The following is a 27,959-nucleotide window of genomic DNA, read 5'->3' as shown; positions in this document are numbered from 1 at the left end:
AAGAACCGCCCTCTCCCAATCCGGGACCCCTCGGGATGTCGGAGAGCCAGTTTCGGCCCAATCCCCACAGGCCAGGCCAAGGAATCTGTGCACTGGGCCTCTAGTTGTGAATAATGCTGCAATGAACATTGGTGTGCCAGTATCTGAATTCCTGATTTCAATTCTTTTGCATATAGTATACCTAGGAGTGGGAATACTTGGTCATATGATAATTCTGTTTAGCTTTTTGAGGAACCACTAAGCTGTTTTTCACAACAGCAACATCGTTTTGTATTTCCACAAGTAGTAGTTACAATTTCTTAATTAACCTTTTTATTTTGAGATCGTTGTAGATTCACATGCAGTTGTAAGAAATAATACAGGAGATCCCATGTGCCCGTTACCCAGTTTCTCCAGTGGTAACATCTTGTAAAACTATAGGATAATATCTCAGCAGACAATTGCCTTGACTATATCAGTCAAGATATAGGACATTTTCAAGGTTGAAGTATTTATAATATTAATAATAGTGGCTAACATTTCTTTAGCACTTCCTATGTGCCATCTATAATATTTTCAATGCCTTACATGTATTAACTCACTTAATCCTCACAACAATCCTACAAGGTAAGTACCATTATTAGCCCCATTTTACAGGTGCAGAAATTGAGGCACAGAAAAGTGAAGAAGTAGTAAGGGGTAGAGTCGGGGCTGACCCTGAGCCTAGTGCTTTTTTCTTCTGCTCCAGAGGCCTCCACACAGTTGCTGCTCTCGAAGTAAACACAGTCACCAGGTAGGCGTAGGAAGCTGTAGTCAGGAAGGCCCCTGGGCACTTGCATCCAGGTGTGATGATGGAGCATCTCAGCATGGACTAGGTTACTCTTTCTGTTCACCTTGTCTTCCCCCTGTTCCTTGCCAGGGTGACCAAGCCCATCCCACCTCCCCGCTGTCTTGGTCAGGGTTGGGCCGGAGCAGATGTGAGAACTGGGGCTGCATTTAGAGGTCAAAGTCTTGGCCACACCCTGGCCCAACAGAAAGGGACAGAAGTGTTGGGAGTCGGGAATAAGCACCACAAGGTCCCCATTCCCTCGTCTCCTGTGGCGCCTCCAGGAAGCACACCTGGTAGGAAGCCAGGGGACAGGGGATCCCAGGAGACAGCAGGGCAGGGGAGAGGAGAGTGTGGAACTGGAGGAGCAAAGGAAACCCAGACTACCCAGCAGCACAGAAAGCTGCTCAGGGCGGGCTGTCTCTGCCTCTGACAGCGTGGATGCCACAGTAGGGCCTTCTGTGGATTATACGCTGTGGTATGGCCTCTGTGCAGGATCGGCCCACCAGCGATGAGGGAGGCTGTCCTCAGCTGAGGCCACACAGGCTTCCACGTGCTCCGTGGCATCTCTGGGGGTGCCATCCAGACTGAGTTCTAGGTGAATGGTGCCCCGGAGCCGTGCGACGTGGTCCTGGCAGGGTCTCTCTGCTGCTTGTCTTCTAACATGAAGGCTCTTGGCCCGTTGAGAGATGCCGGGTGCCAGAGAGGTTAGAGCCTGGGCTCTGGAGTCAGACTCCAGTCCTACCTGTGTGGCCTCGGCAAGTTACTCCTCCTCTCTTAGCCTCACTTTCCCCATAGGTAAAATGGGATAGTAATAGTGGCTCCCTCATGGGATGGCTGCGATTCCTAAGTGAAACCCATACGATGCTCAGAGCACAAGCTGTACCTGGTAGCAACTGGTCAGTAGACGTGAACTTCTGCTTATACTTGTGTCCACAAGATTTAGGGGGGTCATCCTGTTGCCAAGAAGGGGGACAATTCCTTATCTGGTTTTGGGCTCAACGAAAGGAGTCGGTCTGCACAGGTGCATGTATTTAGTGATTATCACCCTTTTTTGTGTTCATGGTGCTTACAAACTTAAATTTTGGCCTGCATCTGTGAAGAGGTTGAACCAGCAGTTCTCAACCTGTGGGTCGCGACCCCTTTGGCGGTCGACCGACCCTTTCACAGGGGTCGCCTAAGACCATCCTGCATATCAGATATTTACATTACAATTCATAACAGTAGCAACATTACAGTTATGAAGTAGCAACGAAAATAATTTTATGGTTGGGTCACAACATGAGGAACTATATTTAAAGGGCCAGAAGGTTGAGAACCACTGGGTTAAACCGTGTTGAGCAGTGGTTAAAACCAAGGACATGTTTATTACAGTACTTAGAGATCTGGTACACTCTACACACGAGTATTATTAATGCTTGTTTACATTCAGAAAGTACCAATAAGATGATACAATCAATCCAATAATCCCAGGCAGGAATTGTGAATTAATTAGTATTTTGATCTGCTCCCTGAGCCTATTTTGTTAAATATAAGGACACAAACAATAAGACAACTCCTATTTCAAGCTCACGTCTCCTTTTCTTTTTCAGTTTGGTATTTGTAAGACTTCAACATCCTAATTTAAAAGTCATTGCCCATCGTGTCGGTGGAAATTGCTCTCCGCTGCGAGTTGCGAGAACTTGACTGCGAGAGGCTTAAGCACTGATGAATGAGATTGATTTCCCCTCTGACAGGAAGTGTGGAGTCAAGCAGTTGCTGCATTGCACAGGCTGTTCAGATACAGCATCAAGTGCTCCGACTCTTTCTTCAGGCTCTTTGCTGTCCTCACATGGCTGCCTCTCGGTTGCAAGGTGGTGGTCACAGCTCTGGGCTTCACCTTCCAGGTCAGGGTAGGAGAAAGGCAACAGTAGCTACGTCAGCTCGTGTGACTCTTTTATCAGAAAGGCAAAACATTCCTGGAAAGCCCCCACCGTGGAATTTCCCTTCTATCCCATTGGCCAGAACCAAGTCATATGACCAGCCCTTGTTAACTGGGAAAGTGGGTAACAGGATGGTTGGGACTGACTAGGGCACATTGTCTTCACAAACAGAACCCTGGTTCTGTTCGTGTGGAAGAGGGGGGATGGAATGAAAACTGGGTAGACAGCTAGTGATGTCTGCCAGACCCAACTGTGAGAACTGGGTGATCCACTTCTCAAGGTTTCATGATCCGACATCTTGCTCTCGGGATAAAAACCCAGTCCATACCTCTTGAGGAAGGGCTTCTTGTTTACTAAAAAAAATCTATACTAATAAAAGGGTAATATGCTAATTAGACCAGGAGATCTTCTAGGAGACCTTCCAGGAGACTTTCCGGACAAAGCCATGGTGGCAGGGCTGAGTCAGAGGTGGTTAGGCGCTATCAGGCCGGCAGGAGAGGGCAGTTGGAGGCGAGCAGGCCAGCGAGGGGGTGGGGAAAGTTAAGGGTGATCAGGTTGGAAGGGGGGGCAGTTGGGGGCGAGCAGGCCATGGTGGCAGGGCTGAGTCAGAGGTGGTTAGGCGCTATCAGGCCGGCAGGAGAGGGCAGTTGGAGGCGAGCAGGCCAGCGAGGGGGTGGGGAAAGTTAAGGGTGATCAGGTTGGAAGGGGGGGCAGTTGGGGGCAATCAGGCTGGCAGGCAGAGTGGTTAGGGGCAATCAGGCAGGCAGGCAGGTGAGCGGTTAGGAGCCAGCAGTCCTGGATTGCCTAATCCAGCAGTTGGACATCCCCTGAGGGGTCCCAGATTGGAAAGGGTGCAGGCCGGGCTGAGGGACACCCCCCCCCTGCATGAATTTCATGCACCGGGCCACTAGTATATATATAAAAACACACTGGCCGATAAAAGTCTAAGCACCATTGAGCAATGTTCGTTTAGGTAGAATGCAGAGGAATTCAGACCTCTGTGCCCTTGAGAAGCTGACCCTTCTCAGTGCAGAGCAGATTGTGTCAATAAAGACAAATGCATAGGAGGCAGGGAGGGGATTGACCTGAAAACACTGTACAAATATAGAAAATAAAGAGTGCTTGGCCATGGAAGGAGGGTGCCCAAGGAAGTTCAAGTCCATAAAGGGTTGTCTGTGGAAGGGTATCATCTTGTTGGATGGGGTGAAGGGTAGGAACTGATTCAGAGACAGAATGTAGCTCAATACAAGGAGGAAATTTCCTAAGGAATGAATGGCCTGTCTTGAGGGAGTGGATTTCTGGAGGGACAAATGGAAACTGGAGAAAAGATCGGACTCTGAGATTCTTCTGCTTCCTAAGTCTGGGGGGCTTCATTTCAGCGGGGCACACCATGTGACTCGGACACTGGATCGGGCAACAAAGACGAACGAAAGTCCTTGCCCAGGAGGTGCCCACAGTCCCCCAGGGAGAGGGGGGTGCGGTGTATTGTGAAGAGTTGTTACTGTAAGAGAGGATGAGCAAAGGGAGCCCAGGAAGAGTGTCAGGAGAGAGAATGCTTGAACTGGGCCTTCAGACAGTTGGGGTGTGAATTGCCTTTGGGAATAGTGTGGGCAGGAGGGATAAGGGCACTTCCCTTAAGAATTGCCCTTCTGCCCAGTCCCCGCCTCTGGGAAGGAGTCCCTGGGTGGAGAAGCACATGCTTCTGCCACAGGACCCTTCTACTGGAAACGATCCTTAGCAAACCCTGCCTGTGGCTGAGGGTGTGGGGGCAAGGTGCTCAGCAAATGCTGCGGACCAGGGCCCTGTCCTCTGAGAGCCCATTGAATTGAAGAGCTGATGGGACTGGAGGGAAGGAAGCAGGAGGGGGCAGGAGAAGGGGGGGGGCAGGTGAATGCTGAGGCACAGGGCGCGGGGTGACAGCCTCACCTGCCTGCTGGAACCACGTCCCAACTTGCCGAGCATTTCCCCATTAGTGTGTCATTTGATCGTCACAAAAGCCACGTTCGGTGAGTGGAGTTGGCGTTACTATTGCCTCCTCCCCTGTACATGATGAGGGAACCTAGGCTGCATAACCCGTAAGGGGCAGAGACGGGCCTGGGACCTTGATCATCGGATCCCCTGGGCTGAGGCGATTACAGGGAAAGCAGTCGGGAAGCGAGGGGAGCAAACGCATCTCACACCACGGGTCGGTTTGTGCATAATCAAAACCAACTTAAAAAAATTACAACAAAATGACCTGATAATTGATACATTCATTGATTGAAGCCATTGACCACTGTGCTATAAAGATCTGGAGGAGAAAATTTAAAGGGAGTTTACACTTTTGTGCCCTGGGAGGTCATACCCAGGAATGGCAAAGAGCTTGGATGCTGGCTTTTTTATTAGGAAAACTACTAAATCTCTCTGGAAAAAAAAAGGGGGTGTGTGTGATAAAATAGGGATAATAGCACCAGCTTTGTATGCTGTGAATTGAGTAGGGCCATACATACAGAAAGTCCTTTGTCAATTAGGCTGTTCACATTATCAATGTTAATGTACACAGTGCTGGGGGAGAAAAATGAGGATGATGGTAATAGTTACAATTTCTTAAGCACCCACTGCATATGGCAGGGGTCCTCAAACTTTTTAAACAGGGGGCCAGTTCACTGTCCCTCAGACGGTTGGAGGGCCGGACTATAGTTTAAAAAAAACTATGAACAAATTCCTATGCACACTGCACATATCTTATTTTGAAGTAAAAAAACAAAACGGGAACAAATACAATATTTGTATTTGCATGTGGCCCGCAGGCCGTAGTTTGAGGACCCCTGGCATATGGGGTACCATGGCAGACCCTGCAGTAGGATCGAGTCTCTCTGGGCATAAGGGGCACCTATTTGGTAGGGGGAGGCCCAGTTTGTTTTGGATTCCTGGAAGAGGCACCCAGCCTGGTTGGGGTGGGGTGGGGTGGGGATGGGTGGGGATGTATTCATCAAGACTTTCTTGAACACTCACTAAGGGTCAGGTCCTGTATCGGGACAGAAAACATTCCAGGTGGAGGCAGCAACAGAGGTGGCCACTGCCGCTCTCCCTGTCTTGCTAAGGGATAGGTCCCTCTTTTTACTTTTTGTTGAGAAGTTTCCATCCTTGTTGACAGCTGCCTGGGGCCAGGCGGGCTGGGTGGGAGGGGAGAGCTCCTCAGGTGACCTTATGAGAGAGAAAGTCGGTGATGTGGGGAAGGGCTCTTCCTGGACTCCAGGTCAGACCCTGGCACATAGTAGGTGCCCAGGAAATGGGGGTCCTCGCGTCCTTCATGAATGAAGTGAGTCATTTTCACTCTTGGTCTTGCCAGCTCTCCGAGGGGAAGCCACGCTGGTGGAGGGTTGACTCCCCTTGGGTGTAGTAGGCAGGGGGCAAGGGGGGGTGCTGTGTGGCTGTGTCACAGGATGGGGCCAGGAAAACTCTGCCAGACAGAGGACTTTCCCCAAAAACCTTCAAGGGAAGAACCGTCCTTCCTGTGTGTGTGCGCCTGCTCCTTCTGCCCTCTCCGAAGGGGCTTGGGGGGGAGGGGCGCGCGAATGTGGGCCGAAGTAGTACCAGCACAGGTGTTTAGGTTTTGTGCCAGATAGGATTCAGCTGGCCCTCCAAGGTCCCAGGGACGGACGGGAGTTGATTGACAGCAGACCTGCTCGGCTGCTGGAGTGCGGCACTTCCCAAACTCTCGCGTGCTGCGAATCACCTTGTTAAAATGCTGACTCTGACTCCTTGGGGGCCAGGCCTGAGATTTTTGCATTTCTAACGAGCTCCTGGATGCTGCTGATGCCGCTGGCCCTGGACCGCACTTTGAAGGAAGGCAGCCCTTGGTGGCCCCCCCACATGTACTCAGCCATCTACGGCTTGCTGGTGTGCTGACCTGCCACCTTGGGGCTGCAGCTCTGCCCAGGGCTTTCTCTGGCCACCAGAGCCGGCTCAGCCTGGACCTATGAAGCCCACTGACTGTGTGAGAGGGGGCTCCGTGCCGTGCATCCTTGTCTCTGCTCCCGGGGAACCCCCAACAGAGGTGGTCAGTTGCAACCCACTCTGGCCCCTGAAGCAAAAGGGGCGCTCATTGTAAACCTATCAGGAGGCTCAAGGACCACACCCAGAACCAGCCGAGGACTCAGGGGAGCCCAGAGAGCCCAGGCACAGGGGACGCAGTGACCAGGAGGGTCTGGCCCAGGGCTGCCCACACCCCTGCCCCTCTGTCTTTGTGTCACTTGATCCTGATTCAAAGCCAATTGGCTCTGCCTGTGTCACCATCCATGCTTCCAGCTCCAGAGGACCACTTTGATACCCACAGCGGGGGGTGGGCTCAGGCCCCCCCAACTAGACCCACAATAGGGGGATTGCCTTTGTACAGGAAGCGGGGTGGGATGCTGAGTCTCCCGGCTGTAGGGTGAAAAGGAGGCAACTGATGAACACGCTGAGCAGTGACTGCATGCCCCCCCACCCCACCCAAAAAAGACGTCTCCTGGGGCTGTCTGCTAGGCTTGATGAGCTCAAGGCAGCCTCCTCGCCCTCCAGGAGGTGGATGTGTTCAGAGCCCTTAACTGGAAACACGTGGGATGGGCACTCCTGCCTGGAAGTTCCTTTAGGGCCATTAGCATTTAAAGAGGTGGCCCCTGCCCGCTAGGTAAACAGTAATTTTACTCTCAATTGTTCTGCTCTGGGAAACTTCCTCTCCTGTACATCCTAACAGAAGAAACAGCCAGAAAACCACTCCATTCTGTTCAATTGGGATTATTCCTGCCTTCCTCTTTTCTCCTCTTCCCCTTCCACTTTGGAGCTGACGTGGTGGGTCCCACCCATCCTTTCAGGTCAGGCCACACAGGGGGGTGGCCAGTCAGAGCTGTGTGCCCTGGGATGAGGTGCCCTCGCCAGGTCTGCCCACTCTGCTTGCTGGTGAGAGTGTCAGATGGTACAACGTGTCTGTCTAGACAGCAGGAGCAGGGGGAGGGGCGGGTTTCTTCTGAAAACCAGGGACCCAGTGGCAATACGGATCTCCCCGGGATGGGGCCTCACTCCTCGAAATGCGTGTCAGTGTGAGCGGCCACGCTGCTTCTGCACCTGCTGCTGAGCTATCTCTAGGCATGGATTTCCCAGATGTGGCCGGGGCCACCTGCGTCCGCGTCCTGCAGAGACCTCTGGCCTAGAATCACTAAGGATGGGATCTGGAAATTGACATCAGCAAGGAGGGTCCACCCCAATGCTGCTTAGGTGAAAAGTTTGAAAACCCTTGTTTTAACTCTTCTGAGGTACTTGCCAGTGGCAGGTACCCCTTCCCTTGCTTGGCAAGCTGACTCACCCCTCCCCGGATTCACAGCAGGCCTGAAATGGCCCGTCGTCTTTCCCAGCACGAGGAGGAGTGCTGTTGCTCGTTCCCTTTCAGAAACAAACACTCAGGAGCTGCAGGTTGCTTGGGATGGATTTCAAGAGGATGCTGAATCTGTAGAGGCAGGACCGGGCCCGGGCAACTGGAATGGGCCATTACTGTAGAAAATTGTTTCGGGATTGTCCAGCCACCTGGCCTGAGGCTGGCCATCAGCAGCTGTCAGAGGCCATCTGGGTGTGGCCCTGAAGGACTCAGCCAGGGCTGGAATCCCAGTCTGCGCTGACAGTCCTGCTGATGCCGAACAACTCCTGAGCCTTTCTGCCCTTCCTCCCAACAGGTGTGCGTCTTGACCGAGTGCGTGGAGGCCGCCAGAAATACAAGCGACGGCTGGACGCGGAGAACAGCCCGTACCTGAGCTTACAGATTTCCCCACCTGCTAAAAAGCCATGTGAGTGCCAGGGCAGCTCATGCCCCTTCTGCCGGCATCTGTACTGGCACATCTGACATCCCTTGGGGACATGCCATCTTCCCAGTGCTGGGTTATGGGACACCGTGGATTGGGGGGAGGAGGCATCAGTGCCTGGCAGTGGTGCCAGGTGCTTCAGAATGAGACTGTATTCAGAAGGCCTTTCCCCATGGGGTGCCCCAGAATGTGGCTCCAAATGCAGCGTGGTCCTGAGAGGCCTGGGCTCCAGCATCCAGAACATGCCCCTCTAGCCGCCCACACACAGCGGGCTCTTCTTGGGAGAATTCACCAGGCAACTTCCCTTGGAGGCTCTTTCTCAGCAGCCTGAGTCGCCACGGCCAGCAGCCCTGTGGAGTCAGGAAGGGAGGGACGATTACAGCCATGTTTGACCTTCCCAGGCTCCTCATACCTGACTTGCCTTCCCGACCCCTCCCGGCCTCCACCCCGGCCCCGTTCCTCGCTCCAGCCATTTACTTTCCTCCTTTGGTCTCTGCAGTGACCAAGATCGTCTCCTACCTGCTGGTGGCTGAGCCCAACAAGCTCTATGCCAGGCCTCCCCCCGGCATGCCTGAGGGCGACATCAAGGCCCTGACCACTCTCTGTGACCTGGCCGACCAAGAGCTCGTGGTCATCATCGGCTGGGCCAAGCACATCCCAGGTGAGTCACATAGGGCCAGGGAGAGAGTGCGCGCAGGGGCCCACGGCCGGCCGCGGTTCTGATGCCTGGGAGCCGGGCCTCAGGAGTCCCGTGACACCTTGGCAAACCTGTTTGCCTCTGGTTTCTTTGTCTCTCCCTGTGGGAGTGGAGGTGCGCATGTGTTTGGAAGGTCCCGTCATGTCCCTAAACTTCTGGGGGCTCCTCAGAACTGGTTATCATTCTAAAGGGGTTATGATTGCATCTACAAAGGGTGATATTCAAAGGGCAAGTTCTTTGAATCCTCGTAGAGCTTATTGGAAACATGCTGGAAAACAAGGCAGGAGAAGGATCCGCTCTCTAGCTCTGTTAGGGGCCGGTGGAGGGGAACGGCTAAGAACATGGCTTGGGAATCGGATGGGGATCCAAATTCTGGGCCTGCAGCTTACTAGCTGAGTAACCCCGGGCGGCTCCACCCGCCTCTCCGAGGGACTTACCTCCCATGTGGGCTGCGCCGTGAGGCTGACATGTGGCCATGCGTGTGCACAGGAGGCACGTGCTAACGTCAGCTGCACGCTCACTGTTGCCAGCAGGGAGGCCTGTCTCCTTGTCTGGGTTCTGTGATTTGCGATCATTTCTGGCCTGGGAAGTACGTGTAACGGACATGTTTCAGACAATGATACGGACTTTTCTTCATTGCGTGCGGCCCCTGACCCCTCGTTCAGCTTTTCTTGCTCTGGATAAATGGTGGGGGCTGGTTTTTAATTTTGTTTCTGTCGACACTGGTACCCACATATTTTGTATGACCTACACGGTGGGGACCTTGCTGAAGTCTGTGCAGTGTATCCCTTTAAGGTTCTAACACACTCGCTTGTCGTGCGGTGGGGACAGCCTATTGTCCTCTGGCGCTGGCTCTCCTGGACTTGGATCCTCGCTCGCCATGTGGCACGGGGCCCCTCATCTTGTCTGCAGGTCCTTTTTCTGTTTGCTTGTCACGAGCTCTGAGTGATGAATACGCTTACATGCTGATGTAGCAAAGGTGTCCTGGCCTTGAGATGCCGAGACCCACAGTTGACGGGGCGAGTGAAAAAGTCTTCATGGGAGTCGTGTGCACAGCTTATAGGGAGGTCCCTCCCTGCAGGCGGGGGCTGGTGGGGAGCCTTGTGGCTCAGAGGGGATCCTGGTGCCATTTAGCCGTCAGATGCCTACAATCCCCACTTGGGGACTCCCTGTGGCCCGAGGTATTTTGACTCAGGGTGGGCTCGCTGGGGATCTGGACTGGAGCGCCCTCACTAAGGAGCTCAGCCTCTTGGGATTACACACTCAGTGGTTTTGAATCTGCCCTGTGCTGGTTCAGCACAGATGTGGGGTCAGGCCACTGCTTAAGACACCTCAGCCTGGATTGCTCCACTAACCCAGGGCCAAATCGGGCACAGCTCCCCTGCACCCCTCCCCATCACTCACTCCTTTTCGGGGTTGAGCAGATATAGTACCCAAGCGATGGCTCAGGAGTGGCTCCTGGTGGTCCTCCGGTCCATTGCTTCCCTCTCCTACCACCCAGCCCTGCACCACCTCCCAGAGGGTAGGGTAGAGCTAGGAAGCACCATCTCCCCTGCACCCACTTCTCCCCTTCCGTCCTATCATCCCAGCACCCAGCACCGTCTCCTGTCTATGCCCAACCAACAGGGCAGTGGGCAGAGCAGAATGGTTCCTGGGGATACAGACCCTGGCTTCAGGCAGACCTGGTTCTGATCCCAAGCTGCCCTTTCTGGTATTACAAGACCTTTCTTTCTTTCTTTCTTTCTTTCTTTCTCTCTTTCTCTCTCTCTTTCTTTCTTCCTTCCTTCCTTTCTTCCTTCCTTCCTTCCTTTCTTCCTTCCTTCCTTCCTTTCTTCCTTCCTTCCTTCCTTTCTTCCTTCCTTCCTTCCTTTCTTCCTTCCTTCCTTCCTTTCTTCCTTCCTTCCTTCCTTTCTTCCTTCCTTCCTTCCTTTCTTCCTTCCTTCCTTCCTTTCTTCCTTCCTTCCTTCCTTTCTTCCTTCCTTCCTTCCTTTCTTCCTTCCTTCCTTCCTTTCTTTCTTCCTTCCTTTCTCCCTTCCGTTCTCCCTTCCTTTCTTCCTTTCTTCCTTCCTTTCTTCCTTTCCTTTCCTGCCCTTGCCCTTGCCCTTGCCCTTCCCTTGCCCTTTCCTTTCCCTTTCCTCTCCTCACATTCATTGGTTTGCCTCCTGCATGAGCCCCAACCAGGGCCTGGGCTGGGGAGGAGTCTGCAGTACAGGAAGCAGGGTGGGATGCCACCCTTGTGTAGGACTAGGCAGGTACATGCCCTTAACTGGAATCGAACCCAGAACCCTTCAGTCTATAGACCAAAGCTCTAGCCACTGAACCAAAGTTGGGCCTTCAGACTTGATTGGGCAGAGGCCACGGAGGAAAAGTCCCCAAGGGCATGAGATGCTGTGAATGGTCTCAGCACACAGAAGCTGGTGCTCATGCTGCACCGAGCGACCTGCTTAGCCAGAGGAAGGCTCGTTTCAGCACAAACTCATTCCCAGCACACCCCCCTCCAATTACCACGGCGTTGAACACACAGGGTGAGCCCTGGGGAACTCATGCCTGATTGGGATTTGCTCAGAGTAACAGCCGCTCTTTTGTGTGAGTCAGGCTGAAGTCTCCCTCCCCCAGATGTTGATTTTCCAAGTGTTGGGCTGCCCAGGGGACAAGCCCGAGCCTTCAGAGTGTCCACCTCTTATTCCCCGTGAGCAAGAGGTTAGAACCAGAGCCCTGGCCTTTCACAGCCGGTGGGCACCACTTGACGAATTGCAGCCTCCAGGTGTGATTAGCTGGTTCTCCCAGTTCAGGCAGCCTCCAGGCTGCCCCAGCCGGAACTTTCTCCTGCCAACCCCTGGGGAGTCCCCACGGCCCTGCCCGCTGACACGTGGTGGCCTCTGCAGGGGACCCCAGAGGCGTCCCCACAGAGGGCCCCTCAGCGGCTCTGCTCCCAGGTAGCCACCGTCTGGCCCGCACTGAGAGCAGAATGCCGGCGGCCGATGAAATATGGGCTGCCGAGTGACAGCAGCTGTGTCTGGAGTGGCCTCAGAGCCTATAATTACATCTCCCTTTATTACCTCTGCTAATGGCCCTCCAGGTCGACAGAAACGATAATAAATTAACAGATTATGAACTCCACTTGCCACAAATTATGTGCTCTCTCTCTCTCTCTCTCTCTCTCTCTCTCTCTCTCTCTCTCTTTTTAAATTCTAGGAGGCTCCTGCTTCAAGTCACTGGGGGGTGGGGGATGGGGGAGAGCCTGACGTTGTTATTAGATCAGTTGGTGCAGATAAAGCAACTTTCTGTGGGCAGCAGAGCTCAAGGTGGGAGACCCCAGGAGGGCGGGCCCAGGGGCAGCCGGCTGGGGCAGAACCCGAAGGGGCCAGTGCCCTTGGCATCAGCCAGGCACAGGGACGGCTGCACTCCTGGGGCATGGCCACGCCCAGCCTCTCCAGTGGCCCCCCAGCCCCAGAATTGCTAATTACTTGATAGAGGAGCCCAGGCAGAAAAGCAGAAGTGGAGGTGCTTTGCTGAAGGGCAGGGAGGAATGGCTCAGCCCCTTTGGGTTTAAATAAAAGAAGGAATATGTGCCTCTGGTAAAGTTGTGGATGTGACAGAGGGGTGGAGTTCCAAATGCATCCCTCTGGGAGTTTCCTGTACCCGAACACCCACCCACCTACACCCACCCACTGCGTGTGTGTGTGTGTGTGTGTGTATGTATGTGTGTGTGCACACTCACACGTGTTCTCCTCCCCTCCGTGGATCATACTATAACTTGCTGTACCTGCTTCTTCCATTTAATTATATATAGTAGTATAGCACCTGCCATGTGCTAAGAGTGTTCTAAATGTTCCGCACCTTAGCTCATTTAATTCACACAACCCCCTGAGGTCAGGACTGTTATTATTCCTGCTTTACTGAAGAAGAAACTGCGGCACGGAGAGCTAGACAGCCAGTGGTCAGCAAAGCCGGGATTTTAATACACGGCCCCCCCCTGAGGTCAGGACTGTTATTATTCCTGCTTTACTAATGAAGAAACTGCGGTCACAGAGAGCTAGACAGCCAGTGGTCAGCAAAGCCTGGATTTTAATACACGGCCGGGCTCTGGCCTCTGCCCTTCACCCTTACTCCCTCCCTTATGCTCCCGAGTATCTTCCACATCCACACACATTCTACCTCATTCTTCTAGTGGCTTCTAGTGCACCATTCATTTAACTAATAAGCGCATTTGTATAATAATTGCATGTATTACATGGGTCACATCTGTGTTGTTTCCTGCTTTGGGCCATTTCAGACAGATCCAGCAAACATTCTGCACATGTAGCTGGGTGTATCTCAGCATGCTTTTCTCTCTGGGAGGAATTCCCAGCTGTGGAATCGCTGGGTTGGAGGGAGCATACCTTTCATTCTGCACTTGATTTAATTTTATCCTTGGACACCTTAAACATGGACAGGTTCAAAAGCCCCAAATAGGCAAAAATGTATTCACAGAACTCCCGTCTCCATCCCTATCCCCTCCTCCTTCCTCTTCGAGGTAACAGTTTTTATTTCTCATTTTCCCTCCTAGTGTTTCTTTTCTCAAATATTAGAAAAGGTCAAATATTTCCCCATTCCTTGCACAAAAGCCTGTGTGCGTGCCTGGCACTTAGCATTTGGATTTTCAAAGCTATTCCCAGCTCCTTTTGAAGACGCTCATGGAGGAAGGGAGAAGTCAGGGGCCGAGTCCACTCAGATCAGACGAGCAGGGAGGTCTGGGCACGGGCCTCGGGGGCATATCCTCCGATGGTGGCACCCAACTCTCCCAGGAGCTGTCTCCCTCCCTCCCCGGCCTCGGCCTCTCTCCCCACAGGGCAGGCCTGTCTGACTCAAAGGCAGCTACATCCACACTCACTCTGAAGGATGAGGAGGGGCTGACCCAGTCCTTCGGGCACAATTTTTATCATCTGGGAGTCAAGGCCCAGTGGCATTTGTCCGTTCTCTCCTCCGACTTGAACACTTTGTTGGGCACCTTCTTGGCACCAGGATGGGAGCTTGGCAGTGGGGGTGGGAAGATGACAAGAAGCTCAGGGCACGGGGCACACAGACACCGAGGTGTGTGCTGTCAGAGCTCCTCGTCACCTTCAGGGCTCAGCCCCAAAGTCTCCTCTTCCGGGAAGCCTCCCAGGCTCTCACTTGGGCCACACCCCCATTGTGTGTTCTCATAGCCCTCCATCTCCTCATAGCTCTTATTGTTGTGACTCCATGGTGACATGAGGTACTTGGCATGTCCTTCCCTCTTCACTGCGAGCTCTTGAAGGCTGAGCCAGTACCAGTTCCGGATTGAGCTGGCCATCCTGTCACTAGGGCCTGGCGCTTAGTAGGTGTTCAATAAATGCTCGTTGGATGAATGAAGGGGCAGAAGCATGCTATTCATGTTCTTCTAGTGATCGCACCTGCGTGATTAGCCTCACAGGGGGCTTTTCTCCTTCGTTTGCTCACCCTCCCTCTCTGCCACCTTCCAATTCAACTGTCTATTAATTTCTCCCCATCCACCTCCTACCTCTTTCCTCCCATTCTGTCTGCTTTCAGATGCCCCCACCCCAGCGCCGTCCCCGCTTCCCTACATACACACACCCTCATGGGCTGGCTGATTGGTATCTGTTAATTAATGTCGCCCAAGGCCTCTCTTGCTCAAAAGCCCGATAAGGGAAATTGGATGTCCATTTCCATCTATCTTTTATTACCTCCCGGCTCTCCCCGCCACCATGGGGAGCCACACACCGGCTCCCACCCCGGGATCTGGACAACACACACGCCCCCGACCCTCTGTGCCGCAGCCTGTCCCTTGAGAAGGCGAGTCAATCCAGGCTCGCCCGAGTCGTCAGGGTAATTGATCCGGCTCTTTTGTCGGTCACGCCGGATGCCAGCAGCCAGGTGCTCATCCAGGGCCTGGGGTGTGCAGATCGGGCCTGGGAACTGCGATGATAGACTGAGAGGGTGCTCACGGGGATAGGGCAGCCTGCCAGGTAAGGGGGCTCCTAACCCAGGGGTGCCCCCTACAAAGGAACACACATGTACAGGTTGGAAAAGAGGGAGGACAGTGTTTTTTTAGAGACAGAGGGCAGCAAAGGAGGGTGGGACAGACACCATGGAAGCCCAGAGCGAGGGGTCAATCCAGAGCTTGGGGCCACCCCAGGTCTCCATTCCAATGGGAGAAGAGAGTCATGCCAATAGCATGCTAACAACATGCCAATAGCATAGCAACAACTATAGCCATCACTACCGCCAGCTCAGGTTTGCTGAGCACCCACTGTGTGCGGGGCGATGCTCAGTGCTTCCACTCACCATCTTCATCCTCACAGCCCGCGCATCCAGGCTGGGTCAGGTTCTAGGTCTGCAAATGAAGTGATGAGTCCTACACAAGCAAATTACCCCGGAGCCCCTGACTTTCCATTGCCACGACACCCGGTGCAAGTGGCTTTGTGGATACTGTTCCTCTTTGCAGCACATCTGGCATGGTCCGTGTTGGAACCAGTCACTGAAGTTACCACTGTGTTTAGTGACCAACTGTTTGAAAATCAGTTTCTTCTCTTCCTCCCTCCCTCCCTCCTCTCTTCCTCCCTCCCTCCCTCCCTCACTCCCTCCCTCCCACCTCTCTTCCTACCTCTCTGGCTTGTGTATCAAGATGGTCATTGACCTTGCACAGTTAAGCACATATAATGTAATTCCAGTACATTATTCTCATTTTGCTGATGAAGAATTTCATCTCATCATTAATAGTAATAGTAAGAGCTCCGCAACTGTGCTGTGTGTTCTGTAACCATTGGCTCACTTAGACCTCACAGCGACGCTCTTAAGAGGGCACTACTGTTACACCCATTTCACAGACGAGGAAACTGAGGCGTGGGGAAGCTGCACAGCTTTCCCAAGGTCAGCCTACAGCTAGTAAATGGGGAGTCGGGATGCAAGCCCAGGCAATCTTGAGAACACATTGGACAAGACAGTGGCACAATTCTGGAGCCATCCCTATGTCCAGGCTCACAGGATACAGGACTGCTGCGTCATCGTTAAATGCAGAGTAATGGCCTGGGCAGCAGGGTTCTGACCCCTGGGAAGACAGGCTGCCCTGTGACAAAGTGCCCCCTGACCCTGGGGGCCCCTGAGCATTTTGTAGCCCCAGGCTGGAGGTCACCGAGGTCACTGGCCAGGAACAGCTGGGTCCTGCGCAGCTGGGACTCTGCACTGAGGGGCAGGCACCACTTCAGCACATTGAAGCCTTCCCGGGCTCCAGCAGACTGGGGAGCCTGGAAACTGCCCAGACTGGAGGGGATCCTGTGCTGCCACCTCCTAATTCTATGAATCCAGTAACTCCTTAAATTACAAATGCATTTCATTAATCAAAAAGCCTCTCCAGACATTTGAAAAATACCATAGAACTAGCAATAATAATGATAATAACAAGTGTCAACGTTGACTGAGCTCGTTAGGTAAGTCTTTTCCATGAAATCCATGTCTGACTCATTCACCAACAAAAGGACGATGAGTCCCAAAGGTACGGGGGAAGGGCAGGATCCGGAGGTACCTGGACCCCCGCCCCATCCGGCACTCCAGCCAGCCTCAGGGAGGCCCTGGCCCACCGCCTGACCTCGGCTGCCCTCCTTGCACCCTCTTCCTGCAGGTTTCTCGAACCTCTCCCTGGGGGACCAGATGAGCCTGCTGCAGAGCGCCTGGATGGAGATCCTCATCCTGGGCATCGTGTACCGCTCGCTGCCCTACGACGACAAGCTGGCGTATGCGGAGGACTACATCATGGACGAGGAGCACTCCCGCCTGGCGGGGCTGCTGGAGCTCTACCGGGCCATCCTGCAGCTCGTGCGCAGGTACAAGAAGCTCAAGGTGGAGAAGGAGGAGTTTGTCACGCTCAAGGCCCTGGCCCTGGCCAACTCAGGTAACGGGGAATGTGGGACGTCTTCTCGGGCCTCGGGAGCACCCCTCTGAGGCCTGTGAGGGGGATGAGGTGAAGATACTGGAGGTTCTTGTCCCCAAAGATTGTACCAGTGCAAGGGGAGGTCTGGGGTTAAAAGGGTGGTGATGAAGGCCAGCATTGGCTGAGTGTTTCCTGAGCCCTGATTTGCAGGGCACTATGCTGGGCCCGTGACCTCCAGGCCAGCACACTGGTCAAGGACACAGATTTCAGAGCCAGGTGACTCAGAGTCAAATCTTGCTTCTTTCACTTGGGCAGGCTGCTTTACACTGTGCCTCCGTCTGTTCATCAGTAAAATGGGAACAGTAGGCTGTCCCTCCCCCACAAGACTGTGGAAATGATTTATTTGTCTGTAATTAAAATTATACTGACAACATACCTGGCCCATAATAAGGTCTCAACCTGTTAAATAAATTAGCTGTGAACTTATTTCACGCTTACAAACAACCCTAGGAGCAAAGTTCTTATTTTAACCCCATTTTACAGATGTGGAAACGGAGGCCCAGAAAGGTGAAGCCAATTGCCCAGGGTCACACAGAGCTAGGAGTCCAACCAAGGTCCTATGATTCCAAAACCAACCTGCGCTCATGCCCATTCTTTGACTCTCTCAATCAAATTGCTCTGGTCCAAGAGAGAAAAAACTTCCCAACGGAGTTGTTTAGTCTGGTGTTCAAAGGAGGCCTCATTCCATTTCTTCACTCCCACCAGCTCCTGGGGAAAAGGGCTGACACAGGGGAATGAGCTTAAACATATTCTAGTCTGTGTCTGCACTTGGCGTCCACCTGTGCAGGGTACCATGCCGGACGCAGAAGGAAGGAAAAGGCAAGGACCCTGTCCTAGACACAGTGTCCCCATGCACACGCGTTGTTCTGCGGCAGGCCGGCGCGTTAACGAGTTAACTGCTCAAGTCTGAGTCGGATGGACCCAAGTTCAAAATCTAGCTCTGCTCCTTGGTAGCAGTGTGACCTTGGGCAAGTTGGCAATCTTCCTAGCTCTGTCCTTGTGTGCCCCGGGGATATCCCAGTGCCTCCTCCAAGCACTTGTGTATGAAATGATTGACGGAAGATAAAGCACTTAGCCTAGTGCCTGGCCTGGAGGAAATGTTCAATAAATATTAATTATTACCATTATTATTAATATTAGAGGGCACAGAGCGTTACCAGCATGCGGAAGAGGGAGAGCTGGCTCAGACGGAGACAGTACAAACAGGGCAACCAGCTGGTTTGCTTGATATTGTGGTGCTTTTCCTGAAAGTCCCACATCCCAGGAAACCTCAGTCCCTGGCTAACCGGGTCAGTGGGTCCCCCTCACAAATGGCTCCATAGAGACACAGAGGATACTGCTAATGCCCCATCTGACCCCCTTCCCCAGGTCCCTGCACGTGGGCCCAGCTGCTGAGTTTTGCTGCTGATAGCTCACAGTCCCCCCCTTCGCCAGAGACTCACCCTCACCTGCCTTGCCAGGAGGGGTACCTACCCCACCCGCCCCTTGGCACCTTCAGCCAACGGTGGGCCCACACGGGGGGGAACCAAAGGCTGAACTCCTGGCAGGGTGGGGTCAGGCTAAGCCGAGGCCGCATCCTTACCTTGCAGGCTCCTGCCCTGTCCCCTCCCCCTACTCCTCCCTTCCTTTCTCCTGAAAGCATGCCCTCTATGAACCCCATGCATCTGAACCCCTGCCTCAGCCCTGCTTCTAGGGAACCTGACCTAATCCAAAGAGGGAAGCATTTTTTTTTCTTAGTTCAAATCCCTTTTATTAGTAAACCCATACAAAATAATAATTTAAAATTTGCAAGCTTCTATAGAGACCATTTATGCCTTAAGATTCCCCTGTTGTATTGGGTGTTTTGTTGGAGAATGCCAGTGCTGTTGGGGTTTTTAGTAGCTTTAGATTGACAGGATGAGCAGGTGATACCCCTGTACACTCCCCCCTATTAGGAACATCTTGCATGGGTGTGCTCACTTGTTACAATGAATGAGCCAACATTGATACGTTATTATTAACAAAAGTCCATAGTTGCCATCAGGGTCTTTGCTCTGCCTTGTACAGGTCTAGAGGTTTTGTCAAATGTGCAAGGGCAGATCTCCATCATCACACGTCCTACAGAGCAGCGGTACCACCCTCACTATCCCCGGTGCTCCGCTGCTCAGCACAGCATCTTAAGCAGCGCTGCGGAGGGGCTGGGAGTGTGGATGGTCACGGGAAGGGAGGGGACAGAGTGAAATCAGAGGGCACAGGGCCACCCAGTGAGACAGCCGGGCTGGCAGGCCTTGGAGGGCAATTTGGAGTCTCCTGACCACTTCACAGCAGACCCGAGCTCAAGCTTATCCCAGCTGGGAGGAGGGAGTGAAGGGGGGAGGCCACTCAGCTGTCACCTTCATGCCCCCCCTCAACACCACGCTGCAAGGATTGTCAGGAGGCTCTTTAGCCAGGCCAGTGGCTCTCGCCTTGATCTCAACACACACAGACATGCACCCACACTTACAGATATTCACGCACGCACGCACACACACACAAATATATATACATACGCTCACACGGACATGCACACACCACCTGAGGTTTGGTGACATGAACCCATCGGGAGCTTCCGCTAGCACCCAGCTTTGCCTACATACACTCTGGGTCATGTGAGACGAAGTTCCAGGAGCCTGTACTTCTTTCCCCAGTGGCATCTACCGGGCTACCCTGCCGCTTCTGTGCAGGGACAGGAAGCCTAAGGCGGAAGAGAAGGAGTTGGTGATGCTCAAGGCCCTGGCTGCACAGTGGAGCAATCAGCTGCAGGCAGAAACGGGGCAAGAACAGGGCTTTTGGGGGGTTAGGCTAGAAAAGCAGTTTGGGGTCATAGAGGCTCCCAGCTGTGAAGGGATTGGGAGCCATGAAAGATAGAGGGGAAGAGGAAGTGGCCTGTCCCCAGCCGCAAGGTACGCAAGTCACCCAGGCTGCACAGTGTGTTAGCTGGAGGAGGGACAGGGGTGGGAGGTCATCCTGGTGGCAGCCCCAAGGGCCACTGTGGGAGCCACTGCTCAGGTGGAGTGGACGGGACAAGGCCCCGCAGTGGCTCAGAGGGCTGACACTAGGTAGGAGGGCGAAGCACATCAAAGACAGGCTGAGCCCCAAACCATGGTCCCTTGGGAGCCTGCTGGCCGACGTTCACCCCGTGTCCCGGCCTCTCCAAACCTCCCTGACAGCAGGAAAAAAATCATCGCCATTGATTTTGTAATTAACAGTTTATCAATGCCATCGATACAGACGTGCTGATGGATTGCAAAGAAATTAATCCTGCAATGTTATTTTATTTCATTTTTGGTCGAAGGCAGCTGCCAATTTTGGCCTCCTTGGGGAGGTGGGGGAGGGGAGGGGAAGCTGGCAGAGGCAGGGAGTCTGGATGACCAGGTCCCAGCCGACGGGGCCTAGCGCATCTGAAGTGCACACTCTGTAAACAGCTGGGAGAGTAGGAAGGGAGCCCTGCTGCCTCTGCAACTGGCCAAGGAGCCCTCACCGCCTTGGTATCAAGGAGCAGAAAGTGTGGAGGGGCCTTGGGTCTGGGACCAGTAACATCCCAGCTCTGCTAGGGCACTCATCCCGTTTGGGTCCTCACCATCCTATATAATAAAAGGCTAACATGCAAATTGACCGAACAGCGGAAAAACCTATAATAAAAGGCTAACATGCAAATTGACCAAACAGCGGAAAAACCGGAACGACAGGTCGCTATGATGCACACTGACCACCAGGGGGCAGATGCTTAACATAGGAGCTGCCCCTTGGTGGTTAGTGCGCTCCCACAGGGGGAGCGCCACTCAGCCAGAAGCCAGGCTCATGGCCTGCGAGCTGGCAGGAACCTCTCCCACCTCCCCAGCAGCACTAAGGATGTCCGTCAGTCGGATATCCCCCGAGGGCTCCCGGACTGCAAGAGGGTGCAGGCCTGCACGAATCTTGTGCACCGGGCCTCTAATAGTGAGAATAGTATCATGTACTAGGTCAGTGATGGCGAACCTATGACATGCGTGTCAGAGGTGACACGCGAACTCATTTTTTTGGTTGATTTTTCTTTGTTAAATGGCATTTAAATATATAAAATAAATATCAAAAATATAAGTCTTTGTTTTACTATGGTTGCAAATATCAAAAAATTTCTATATGTGACACGGCACCAGAGTTAAGTTAGGGTTTTTCAAAATGCTGACACGCCGAGCTCAAAAGGTTCGCCATCACTGTACTAGGTGCTCACTAAGTGCCTGGTAATGTGATATTTCCTTTAACCCTCAGCACCACTCTGTGAGGTATGCACTCTTATGTGCTCCATTTTGCAGACCAGGAAACAGTCTCAGAGAGCCTAAGTAATGTGGCCAAAGCCACGCAGCATCTAAGACTCCAGAGTCTTGTCTAGCTCATCCTACTGCTATCCTCCCAAGAGAAAGAGGCAGGGCCCTTGAAGGCACAGGCTGAGTGTGGACCAGGGGTGGTCATTGGTGTCCGCTGGCTGGTGCAGCTGCCCTTGGCAGTCTGGTATCTAAACCAACCCAACATGCAAGGGAATTGCCCCGCTCCTTTGAGTAGTTCAGGAAACTTGCCCAGTCTTCCTGGATACCCCTCAGAGCTTCAAGCTCACTGATCCACATGCTGCCTTCCCCTCCCACCTTTGGCAGGCCCGGGGCTGCAGTTCAGGGGGCGGCTCGGGGTCTTTAAGGAACGTCAGAAGAAGGCTGTTATTTTCCCTGGGGTCAGGGAATGGGTTTTAGGAGATTTCCTTTGCTTCAGCTCAGACCTGACTGTAACCCAACTATCAGCAGGCACCTCCTGCTCTGCTGAGATTTAGGTAAATTTTGTTTGAACCCCCAATTCATGTCCTGAGACCAAAACATTCCCCAGGGTTTTAGATTGCAAGGGCCCTTCCAGCAGCTACCTTCATCACCTGCCTCATGTGTCCAGCCATGATTCTCAGTACCCGCCATGTTCGCTGCCACAGGGCTCCCCGACAGCTTAGCTTTAACCCTCAGCACCACTCTGTGAGGTATGCACTCTTATGTGCTCCATTTTGCAGACCAGGAAACAGTCTCAGAGAGCCTAAGTAATGTGGCCAAAGCCACGCAGCATCTAAGACTCCAGAGTCTTGTCTAGCTCATCCTACTGCTATCCTCCCAAGAGAAAGAGGCAGGGCCCTTGAAGGCACAGGCTGAGTGTGGACCAGGGGTGGTCATTGGTGTCCGCTGGCTGGTGCAGCTGCCCTTGGCAGTCTGGTATCTAAACCAACCCAACATGCAAGGGAATTGCCCCGCTCCTTTGAGTAGTTCAGGAAACTTGCCCAGTCTTCCTGGATACCCCTCAGAGCTTCAAGCTCACTGATCCACATGCTGCCTTCCCCTCCCACCTTTGGCAGGCCCGGGGCTGCAGTTCAGGGGGCGGCTCGGGGTCTTTAAGGAACGTCAGAAGAAGGCTGTTATTTTCCCTGGGGTCAGGGAATGGGTTTTAGGAGATTTCCTTTGCTTCAGCTCAGACCTGACTGTAACCCAACTATCAGCAGGCACCTCCTGCTCTGCTGAGATTTAGGTAAATTTTGTTTGAACCCCCAATTCATGTCCTGAGACCAAAACATTCCCCAGGGTTTTAGATTGCAAGGGCCCTTCCAGCAGCTTCCTTCATCACCGTGCCTCGTGTGTCCAGCCATGATTCTCAGCACCCGCCATGTTCGCTGCCACAGGGCACCTCGACAGAGCTTAACCCAGCTGTGGGCTAACTACGGTCCGCGGGCCAGATCCAGCCCGTTTGAAATGAATAAAACTAAAAAAAAAAAAGACCGTACCCTTTTATGTAATGATGTTTACTTTGAATTTATATTAGTTCACACAAACACTCCATCCATGCTTTTGTAGCCCTCCGGAGTTTAAGGACCCATTGTGGCCCTCGAGTCAAAAAGTTTGCCCACCCCTGGCTTAACCTCTTCTTCTATGTCTGTATTCTGTAATCAGCATTTTGTAAGGTTAGCGATTGCACTGAAGGCTTGAGCTAGTGTCTGGCATCAGCATCAGCAGCAGCAGAAGTGATGGTGCTGATGGTGATGGTGGTAGCGGTAATAGTGGTGATGGTGTGATGGTAGTGGTGGTGATGATGGCAGTGGTTATGATGATGGTGGTAATGATAATGATGGTGATAGTGCTGATGATGATGACGATGATGGTGGTGGTGGTGGTGGTGGTTGTAATGGTGGTGATGGTGATGATGGTGGTAGTGCTGGTGATGATGATGGTAGTTGTGATGGTGGTGGTGTTGGTGGTGATGGTGATGGTTGTAATGGTGGTGATGGTGATGATGATGGTGGTAGTGCTGGTGATGATGGTGGTGGTTGTGATGATGGTAGTGATGATGATGATGGTGGTAGTGGTGGTGATGATGGTGGGTGTGATGATGGTGGTAGTGTTGGTGATGATGGTGATGGTGGTGGTAGTGCATCACTAGCTGGGGCACTTACTTTGTACTGTTTTAAGCCCTTGACCTGTATTAACATATTTAATCTCTTGAGGTAGGTATGGCTATTATTTAAGAAATGAAGAAAATGGGGCACCGAGAAGTTAAATAACTTGCCTAAAGTCACACAGGTAGCAAGTGAGGGACACAAGGTGCCACCACCACCAGTCTGGCTCCAGAGTCCCCCCGGCTCCTCAGGGCAGTTATAGGTCTGTTCAAGTTCAAGCCCTTCAGGGTCTCCGCTTCTGTCTCTCGAAATGTCCTCCATAGATAGGATCTCTCGCTGGGTCCAACCCTCGCTCTGCCATTGGCCTCTGTGACCTCCAACTGGCAGCCCAGCCTCTCTGAGCCTTGGTTTTCCCCTCCCTAAAATGAGGACTCGGGTGGCTCCAAAGCAGAGCCCAGGGTCCTGCGGTGCCCCCCCCCCCGCCCCCCGCCCATGGCGACGCTCTCCACCAGGGCCCCTGACGCTCTCCCTTGTGCCCACAGATTCCATGTACATCGAGGACCTGGAGGCGGTCCAGAAGCTGCAGGACCTGCTGCACGAGGCCCTGCAGGACTACGAGCTGAGCCAGCGCCACGCGGAGCCGCGGAGGACGGGCCAGCTGCTGCTGACGCTGCCCCTGCTGCGGCAGACGGCCGCCAAGGCCGTGCAGCACTTCTACAGCGTCAAACTGCAGGGCAAGGTGCCCATGCACAAACTCTTCCTGGAGATGCTGGAGGCCAAGGTCTGACGGCCCGGCACTCAGACGGACTCCTGCCTGTGGACAGACAAACGGCCGGCCGGATGCAGAGACCTCCTCAGCCACCAGCCTCGACCTGCAAGCCTGTGTCATGGCCACGAGCAGTCCCAGAAGAAGGGGCTACGTGCCTCCCGGCGGCGTGCAGAGTCCTGGGTGTTGGGGGGCGGGGAACGGGGATGGGAGGGCAGGGCGTGGGGCTCATCTGTAACTGGCTTTTTCTTTGGTATGTTTTTCCTCCTCCATGGGCAGTGCTGAGACTGGAGACCACCGAGGAGGGGCCCTCTCCCCACCAAACCACCCAGAGGCAGCTCAGACATTTCCACCCTCCCCCACCCCTGGCCTGGTGGGCAGCGCTGGCACCCAGGACTCTGGCACACTCACGTGGGTACCCCCTGGAGCTGTTCCTTTCTCAGAGGGCAGGTGCTTGTCCCGGGAGGCCCTGCCTACTCTGGGGTTCCAGAGTTTCCTCAAGGGGCCCTAGGCCTTCCACAGGCCAGCAGGCCCCTCCCTCCACACGTCCCCTCAGCTCCGCACACACCCAGCTCCCAGCAGGGACTCACCATCAGGAGAGCAGCTGCTAGACTCACGCATTTCCTGGGCCCTCGGTGTCCTGCCTCCCCGAACCTGCCTATCCTCTTCTCCCCCAGGAGCCCCCTGCTGCTCCCGGCCCCCACCTCAGAGCTCACTGAGACCCTGCTTCAGCAGCCAAGGTGGGGCCCACGGCTGGAACAGTGTTAGCTCACAGAAGAGCTCCCAGGCCCCCCTTTCTCCTTGCCTTTACCCTCCCTCTGTCAACCTTCAGGGCAGTCCAGAGCAGGTGGTCTGTGGGATGTGGGGGATGTGCAGGGCCCTGGCCCCGTCCCAGGACACCCTGGGCACCCTGAATCTAGGCTGGCAGTCCTGGTAGGATCCAGGCAGGATGGAGAAAGGCCCAAACCTGGTAGGATCCGGGCAGGATGGAGAGAGGCTGAGCACAGAAAAGCCCAAGCACAGAAAAGCCCGAAGCAGAGATAAGCAGGAGGGGAAACCTGAAGACGGGGAACTCAGTGGAGGTCACCAGCCTCTGATCATCCTGGTTCTGGGGTAGTGGCTCCCAGGACCCCCCCCCCCCCTGCATTCCAAAGGGCTGGGAGAATGGGTGCCATGGGGTGGGGGTGGCTCCAGCCGCCCTCTGACTAAGCAGGTGTGGTCACTGGGAGGGCCCAGCTCTCCCGCGGAACCACCCAGCCCCACGCTGCTGTGAGGGGTGACCAAGCACCCCAGCTTGCCCAGGATGTTCCTGGTTTTAGCACTGAAAGTCCTATGTCCCGGGACATCCCTCCATCTGGGCACATGGGGACAGCTGGTCCCCCGAGTGGCCGAGAAAGTTCGTTGTAGCCCACATGGGGGAGGACGGCTCTGACCGCCCTGTCTGGTGTGACAGGTGGCTGAGGGCAGCTTAGGGGCCCCGAGGATGGAAGATGCCCGTCCTGGCCTTGTGACTGCCTTGTGACGCAGGCATCAGAGCCACCCCACCTGGGACACTTTTCTGGGGAATCCACACCCATTTTCACCCAACCTCGGTCACCTGGAGAGGCAGGCAGACCCCACCCACCCGTCGCTAGGTCTCCAGGAGGCCAGGCGCCCTCTTCCACATATTCGTGGTCTTTCTAAAGCAAACCGGCAAACCGCGGCTGCTGGTTCCCTCCATCTCCACACAGACCAGTTTCCCAGGCAGGAGGGCTGGCTGCCGTCCTCCCTCCTGTAGGAGAGGTGAAGGGTTCCCAGGGATGCAGACCAGGGACGTGCTCCCCTCCCCTGTGGCTGTGGGGAACCCAAGGCCACGGCCACTTGACAGTCAGCATTGGGTTACACTCCGTCCCTAGCTCTGTGTGGGTCCCCACTGTCCCTGGTCCAGATGGGCACACAGACACCTCAGCCTCAAGGAACGGGGACCAAAGCCCACGTCTAACTTAACCGTTAGTGGCCGTGCCCTGAGGTCTGAACTGGAGAACTCCCGGTGCGAGAATGCCCCTCACTGTGCCGAGTGCTGGAGGAGGCGGGGCAGAGGGTGCATCTCCTCACCTGGGCTCCCACCTCTATGGGGTATCACTTCCTGCTGGAGCGTGAGGACCGCGCTGCCAGCCTGGCGGGGCTTGTGTCCCGCTGGCACCTGCAGTCCTCCTCTCCTGGGAAAAGCCTCTAAGGGCACCACCACTGGCTTGGAGTGGGCAGTGTTCTGTGCCCGGGGCAGCTCCCTCGAGGCCCCTTCCCAGCAGAGAGGGGTGGTGGCCCTGGGTGTCGGTGAGGTGCCGCTGCTGATGCTTTTAACAGTTAAACTCTTAGGGCAACGGAAGTCGGACGGCCCTGCGTGCACGTGATGGAGCCACGGGCCTCCCAGAACACGTTTGGGGCCAGCTTCTAGGTGGGAAGCCTCGCAGCACTGAGACCTCCCTGGGAAGAGGGTGGCCCTGCCTTAGTGGGGGATGGTGTGTTGAGGAGAGGTTAGGGACACCCAGCCCCCCAAACAGGACAGAATTCAAGTTTACCCCAAACCTGCTGTTCCTGGAACCCTGTAAAAGCGGAAATAGCCCTTCTCAGTTGTATTTTAATGATTCAGGTCATCGACCTAAGAAATAAAGTGGAAAAATCCAACCACGGAGAAGGTGGTATTGGCTGGGTTTTGTTTGGTCCCTGTGTCCCCACCCTTTCTGAAGCCTCTGGCTGGTTTTATCACGCGAGACCCTGGATGGTGACCCCAGGTTATGCATACAGGAAACCAGTTCTTCCCCAGGGGGAGGGTCTCAAAGCCAGAGTGGGGTGTGGGCTGGGAGGCCATGGCAAGGCCTCAGAGGAGCTGAATCTGCAGGCAGCCCTGCACCAGGGCCACTCTTCCCTCCCCCTGTGCAGATGGGAGAGGGGGGAGGGGGGAGCCTGGGGGAGTGGTGACAAACCTGTGACAAGCAGAGGGGCCCATGCCCAGGGGACAGCACCAAAGAAAAGCACTATGTGGAAAGATTATTTTATTTTCTAATGCTAATGTGGCTGGAATGGCTTAAGATGTATATATTTTTAAATGGCATCCCTCATCGCATCAGCACCTGTGGTATTTCCTCTGTATGTGTTATCCCCAAGACGCCCCTGTACATGCAACCCCCTAGGATTCTCCAGTCCTGGTCCCGTGTATCTGGAATCTAATAAATAAGGAACGGCCTATTGGAGATTTCTTCACCTTATCTTTGGGCTGCCATTTCCTGGACGGCACAGCTCTCGGGTCTCAGGCTGATGCCAGGAGAGGCTGTGAGAGGACCAGCTCAGCCTCAATTCTCTGGGCAGTCAAGTGTGTTCAGCAGCAACCTCAGGGCTGCAAGTGAAGGCTGATCCAGGTCTACTGCTTTGTAGACTTTCAATGTTAATGGTGAGGCCACCTGATTGCGCTTGCACCCTGTCCCCATGTTCAAAGCCCCTCACTCAATGCGGGCCCCTACGAGAGCCGCAAGGCCACGTTCAATGCCTAGCCACTCACTCCAAAGAAACAGTCCAGCAAACCACAAAAGGACTAAAGTGATCAAGTCTTTACCCTGAGC

The 27,959-nt window shown here is 54.0% G+C and overlaps 1 protein-coding gene across 2 annotated transcripts in view; it reads left to right on the top strand.

Annotated features, from left to right (window-relative positions):
• The window catches only part of ESRRB (estrogen-related receptor beta), a 110,883-nt gene extending 83,290 nt beyond the window's left edge, over positions 1–27,593 (top strand). For both annotated transcript variants that reach the window (XM_005860179.2, XM_005860180.2), the window contains 4 exons: positions 8,415–8,525; positions 9,040–9,201; positions 16,877–17,146; positions 24,140–27,593. In XM_005860179.2, the coding sequence (XP_005860241.1) occupies positions 8,415–8,525; positions 9,040–9,201; positions 16,877–17,146; positions 24,140–24,384 (788 nt within the window). In that variant the 3' untranslated portion in view covers positions 24,385–27,593. The remainder of the gene's footprint in view (positions 1–8,414; positions 8,526–9,039; positions 9,202–16,876; positions 17,147–24,139) is intronic.
• Positions 27,594–27,959: the final 366 nt, after the last annotated feature.

Source organism: Myotis brandtii, unplaced genomic scaffold (genome assembly GCF_000412655.1).
Source record: "Myotis brandtii unplaced genomic scaffold, ASM41265v1 scaffold132, whole genome shotgun sequence".
NCBI classification, from domain to species: domain Eukaryota; kingdom Metazoa; phylum Chordata; class Mammalia; order Chiroptera; family Vespertilionidae; genus Myotis; species Myotis brandtii.
Note: the sequence above shows the minus strand (reverse complement) of the source record. Positions and strands in the feature narration are given on the sequence as shown.